This window comes from Lathyrus oleraceus, unplaced genomic scaffold, assembly GCF_024323335.1.
Source record: "Lathyrus oleraceus cultivar Zhongwan6 unplaced genomic scaffold, CAAS_Psat_ZW6_1.0 chrUn0506, whole genome shotgun sequence".
Lineage (NCBI taxonomy): Eukaryota > Viridiplantae > Streptophyta > Magnoliopsida > Fabales > Fabaceae > Lathyrus > Lathyrus oleraceus.
In genome coordinates, this window is record NW_026112897.1 from 12,147 (window position 1) to 18,323 (window position 6,177).

The 6,177-nt window shown below is 38.8% G+C and overlaps 1 protein-coding gene across 1 annotated transcript; it reads left to right on the forward strand.

The window, feature by feature from the left end:
- Positions 1–845: 845 nt before the first annotated feature.
- LOC127114492 (U11/U12 small nuclear ribonucleoprotein 31 kDa protein) lies at positions 846–1,679 on the forward strand. The gene has a single exon (XM_051046593.1). It carries the CDS (start codon positions 846–848, stop codon positions 1,677–1,679), a length of 834 nt encoding a protein of 277 aa, XP_050902550.1.
- Positions 1,680–6,177: the final 4,498 nt, after the last annotated feature.

The following is a 6,177-nucleotide window of genomic DNA, read 5'->3' on the forward strand; positions in this document are numbered from 1 at the left end:
TATGAAGTGATATGAGATGAAATAGAATAAGATTACATTGTTTGAGTTAATTAAAATTAGATCCAGTATAATAAAATTTTATTATTCTATTTTATTTCATTTCATCACTTTTCATTAGCATTGTTTCCCTTAGATATGAGGAATAAAAATTACATCACTTTCTACTAGTATTGATCACTTTCTACGAGTATTGTTCCCTTTAATATGAGCAGAATGAAAATTTTCATCACTTTCCATCAGTATTGTTTCTCTTTTATATGAGCAGAATCAAAAACTTACTTTGTTTTTATCGCTAATTATTCAAATAATAAAGTAATAAAATTTCTATTTCACTCTATTCTATTTTTGCTCAATTTCAATAACTTTATTTATCTTAAGATATTAAAATATAATCTAAAATAATATAATAAAATTGTATATCTAACGAACTAGAAATTTTTGTCTTAAAAAATCTAGCATCATACTAACAAAAAATTATTAAAATTATATATGCAGATGGGTGGCTGACCAATTAAATAAAAAAATATTAAAACATAATAATTTTTAGTTTTATGCTATCTTTACAAGTACTCTGGCGGTGAGCAAGTTGTCCATTTACATATGGATAGTACTGCTTATAAAAAAATAAGAATGGATAAAACCATATATAAAACCAATCCAAAATATCCGGATCCATGTCCAGATCCGCTTGGAGTTTCGCTTCACTTCTCTAGGGTTTCTCAAATGCATTATAGAATCTCTCCACTCTTAGATTTCCTCTATAGATTAAAGAAGCATCGGAGAACTAATTCCGTCGCCGGAAACCGAACGCCGTTGCCGGAAACAAAAAACCTGAACCGAAAAAAATGTCAAGCAAGAAGAAACACAAACGAAAACACAGCGACAGCGATGAAGATGACGACGTTTTCTACTACCGCTACTGCGCTTCGTCCTCAACCCCCAACACCACCACCGGCACCACATCCAGTAATCAACCCCAATCAAAACCGAACAACAAAGGATCATCAATAGGAGGAACAGGTGAACCCTTAGCACCATCAAAATCGACGCTATACGTTTCTAATCTAGATTACTCCCTAACAAAATCCGATCTCCATACGCTCTTCTCTACTTTCGGCCGCATCGCGCGTGTAACCGTTCTCAAAGACCGTCACACGCGCCTAAGCCGCGGTGTCGCGTTTGTCCAATTCGTTTCTCGTAATGACGCCCAACGCGCCGTGGCGGAGATGAATAAGAAGATTCTCAATGGAAGGACTCTAACTGCTTCTATTGCTGCTGATAATGGACGTGCTCCAGAGTTTATTCGGAAGCGCGTGTACAATACTGAGACTGCTTTGTGTTATGAGTGTGGGGGGCACGGTCATTTGTCGTATGAGTGTCCTAAGAATCAGTTGGGGCCGAGGCCGCGGCCTCAGCCTAAGAAGCCGCGACGAGGATTTAGTGGGTTGAGGGATAGGGATGGGGAGGAGGAAGTTGAAGAGGAGGAGGAGGAGGGTGGTCAGATTGCTGCGGAGCAGTTTGACGATAATTGGGCTTCTGTTGTGGATGATGAAGCGGGTGAAAGGTTGCTGGGGAGAAACAGAAATGATGATGAGGGTTTGGACAACAACAAGACGAAGAAGAAAGGGAAGAAAGTTGGGTATTTCAATGATGAGAGTGATCATGATGATGATGATTGATCATGACTATGTAGCATTGACACTTCAGATTGAAGGTGTGTGTTTGGTATTCCGCATTAACGCATTATTCAACTAGTCCTGTGTGTCGTGTCTATATATTGTGCCAGTGTTTCATAGATCTAAATGGCAATTTTTTGTTTTTATTAAGATATGGTGTAATTGATGAAATTGTTTATATGTTGTTGGCTTGGTTGGATGTGTTTATGGTTTTGATCACAAGCACATGTTAGTTATTAGTTATTGTGGTAGTAATTAGTGATAGTGGTGGTGAATTGGTGATGAGCATTTTTGTGTATTCCATATTTTCATAGTTAATGAATGATGACAGACGAGTCTCTTATTTATCGGCTTAATTTAGCATTCGGTTTACCTGTAAAACAGAAAGGAAAAGCCTGTTCGTTATGTTTTTTATTTTGGTTCAGTTAAAACATGTAATGTAATCAAATTGTAACACCCTGGTTTACTTTATGCACATCTTGTTATCATATAAGTAAGGTTTTTAATTACAGTTGTGGTGGTTATGTTATGATATTTGATATGTAGAATATTATAGTCAGATATAGCTGGATTTGATGTGGTTGTTGAGATCTTGAAAAGCATAGGTTGTAGACTTGTAGTCACAATTACTGTCGCCGTTCTTGTGGAAAGCAGTTTAAAACCATGGGTAACAGTTCTTCTGATTACCTTTACTCTTTGATGTCTACTGAGCATTTTTATGCAGATTGATGAGTATTTCTCAAGTTTCTCTTAGAATGCTTAAATTGCTTCTCCCAGAGAAAATGTGGTATCCTTTTCATGCATAATCACTTGGCTGAGCTGGAGAATAATACCAATTTGTGCCTCACCCTCGACACTAGGCTTTAAATTATAGGTTTAATTATTCTGTAACTTTTTGAAGAATGGGCTAATCTTGAATGTCATTGTAATGATATGTAGAAAAAGAAATTGGTTATTGTTATGCTATTTCCTTTCTTTCTGAATTATGGCTTTGAATCGGATTAAGTATAGTTATATTATATGGAGTTTGGGGTCAATTGTTACTGTTGTACTGTTGGTTTTAAGCATTGTTAGTTTTGGATATATCTATAACTCTGAAACCATATTCAGTTGACAGTTATATATAACCGATAGATACCATATTCATGATTGTCTATATACTTTTGTATGCTCATATTTTTTACTAATTGAATCATTGTCTTATGGCACAAGTTAATGAAAATAGTAGAGTTCATATCCTCTATGAATAGGATTAACATGAAGCTTGATTACATAGTACGATAATTGTACTCAGATATAAAGATATTGGGAGTTTTGTGAAATTCAGGATATCGGTTTCTTGAATTTTGTTGAAGTTTGAGCAGATTCAAATAGGATTAATATGGGTGTTCTTGAAGAGGAAGTAGGTAAAACTTTGGAATTTTTTTTCAAAATAATAATTATTTTTATTTTTTTTTCAAAATAACTAATTATTTAAAAAACTTATCAAAATAACCAGGTTTGGTAGAGGATGCGTCAGATGAACTGGGGCACCCCCAATGCATAAAGAGGAGGCGTCAATAGCATTGGCGCATGCATTGCGCTCCTCATGAGGAGGCGTCAATGCTAGTGGCGCCTAGGTGCATTTGGTTGTGTGGGCGCTAATTGATTTGGCTGCATGTGATGGTCATGTGGCCGTCAATCCCTCAAGCGCCCACATGTTTTGTCTGTCTCTATAAATACCACGCATTGGATGCAATATTTTTCACTCAAACTCATCTTCTAATACAATTCAACCACCATCAATTTCAATTTTCCCTATTTCAACAATGTCTGCATACATTCAAAAACAAAGTGCTGATGTAATATTTTCTGCCGTTGCGGCTCCGGTACAGATTCGACTTTGGAACACAAATATGTTTGAACGTCTTAATCGGACGTTGTACAATTGGTTAGAGGGAGAAATTGGAGAGGGTGAACGGATTAGAAGAATACAATGGCTTGTGTCCACGTTCAACCAACACGGAGAATTACGCGAATTGGTGGATATTAAGACAGACCAAGACGCTCGTAGGATGATGCATTACATGTCCAAAATTGTTTTGCTGGTTGTAATTGCATAGTTCTTGTATTTGTTATAATTATATGTGTTACTGTTTACGCAATGGTACTTTCGTGACAGACGTCTAATATGAAATAAATTTAATTTTTCATATATTGCAATAGAGGTACATGTAAATTTATCTGGTTGTGCTCATTCTAACACTAGGACAGTTATTACGATTGTGACCTAGTTGACGACATGAACTACATAGTCTAACCATTTTGTTCGCCGTATCCATTTCGGTTCGAATTCGGATGTTGTTTGGGCAACCCTTTTTCTTCCTTCGCATAACTTCGTTGTGCCAGACGATGTCCCCTTGATATTCTGGCCAATAATCCTCTTTTGCCACTACGAAAAAACTAATTTTATAAACATTTGAAAGACTGACGATTTTCTAAACTTCAGATAACAAGTATCATGGATCCCTTCGAACCTTTGAGCATGCCGCAAGGACATGGTGTCGCATTACGCGAAAAACCGGCGCGAAAACAGAACAACAGAGCCGCCACCGTGCGTTATTTATCCCAAAAGAGGGAAAGGAAACGCTCAGAGTAAACCTGGAAAAGACGTGGTCTCGCGACCAAAGAGAATGGGATCGGGAGTCAGTTATGCGAAGGGAAGGTATTAGCACCCCTACGCATCCGTCGTACTCGACGGGATCCATGCACAAAAGGAAGGAAAATGGTTGCTAAAACACTGCTCATAAACAAACAAACACCGGCTGAAAGAGACACAAGAAAACAAGAGAAACTAACTCGGCAGGATATCGCATCATGGGCCTACGTAGTCTATCAGGCATAGACATCAGAGTCGACGTAGTTCGGACTAGGGAACACGTGCTCGCTAGGATATAGCATCCTATGCATACGTATCTTCTCGGACTAAGAAGAATCAGAGCACTAGTAGCTCGGCTCACGCACGCCAAACAAAACCACACAGGAAATCGACTGCCAATCGCTGGACTTACGTCAAACTCCACACAAAACAGGCAAACATGGAAACCGAATGCCAATCACAGGACTTACATCAGACTCCGAACCAAACTCACACACACTGGAAACCAAATGCCAATCGCTGGACTTACATCGGACTCCAAGCACACAACAAGAGGATACGGAATGCCAATCGCTGGTCTTACATCCATCTCCTAACACACACAAAGACAAAACAAAAAGGGCGCCCGGAGAGATCAGCTCATCTCCTGCCTACGTACCTCATCTGGTATGAGGATCAGGGCGACGTATTTCCCCTACGGAGGGACACAGGACTAGCCTAACCAGATAACAGAGGGAGACACAACTAGGGAGACTAAGACTCGAGCCTAGATGTTATCATGCAAATTCATCCCTAAGTTAAAGTTTCTAGCTAACTTGCACAGGAAGCAAGCCTATCCTAAACTTGACTTGCACAGGAAGCAAGCTAAAGCAAACACACAAGCACAAGTAGCACACACTATATGCAAGCAATGGGCTCAATCAAGGTTAGGTTTTAGTCGAGGGGTCATATCAACCTCAACAAACAAACCACTGTAACTGGGTAATGTTAGCTCTTAACCCTAACATTGAGAGTTAGGGTGAAGCTGATGAAAGGTGAGTGAAGATGAGACTTCACAGCTCTTATCCCTGGCCTGGGAGAGCTTAAGACAAGAATGTGTGGGTTCAGAAAGTGGGAACCCTTCTACACATTTGACACTGACTCAACTTTACAACTGTACAAGATCTTGGGTTAGTATCTGCAATGCATCAACACAGTGGTGTGAGCAAAGCAGATGACACACAGAATAGCAGGGGATGGATTGCACATCCCTTGTATCTGCCAATGCCTCTTCACTTTGGAGGTCTTTGAATATGTGCAAGGACAAAAGTAAACAGTCACAAACATTGCCTCTTAAGGAGGACTTCAGACAGGTGCCTGGCCAAGTAACAGGCCAGGTCTTCCAGACTACATGGAGTAAGGAAATTATAGCTCAATGCAAATTGCTTATCAAGCAAAGCAAAGCAAAGTTCACAAGGAACTAAAAGCAACTAAAGTACCTGAAATCAGTCAAGCACAATTAGTATACCAGACACAAAGTTAAAACAGACAGCATAATCCAACAGGCAAAACAGTCAAGCATATGTGCAAAGCAACAAGCTCACAACAAGTGAGCTAAGCAACCTACAAAACAAACAAGTTAGTTCATGATAAACAATCAAACTCATTCAACTTGTATTGATCTCTTTGAAGCATTTTGCTGCTTAACCTGAAACAACAAGCTTAAACATGAGCAACAAGACCACTAGAACAAGCCTAGGGTCAAAAGGAGACAAAAAGTTTAAAACATCAAGGGACAAGTGCCCAAAGTCAAAACAAATCAATCAAGAAACAAACCCAAGTGGTTTCACAATCATATCATTCATCATTATCATTTCACAAGCA

Bases quoted from the DNA above. Each gene is read 5' to 3' on its own strand.
- LOC127114492 (XM_051046593.1), top strand. From the start codon at position 846: ATGTCAAGCAAGAAGAAACACAAACGAAAACACAGCGACAGCGATGAA.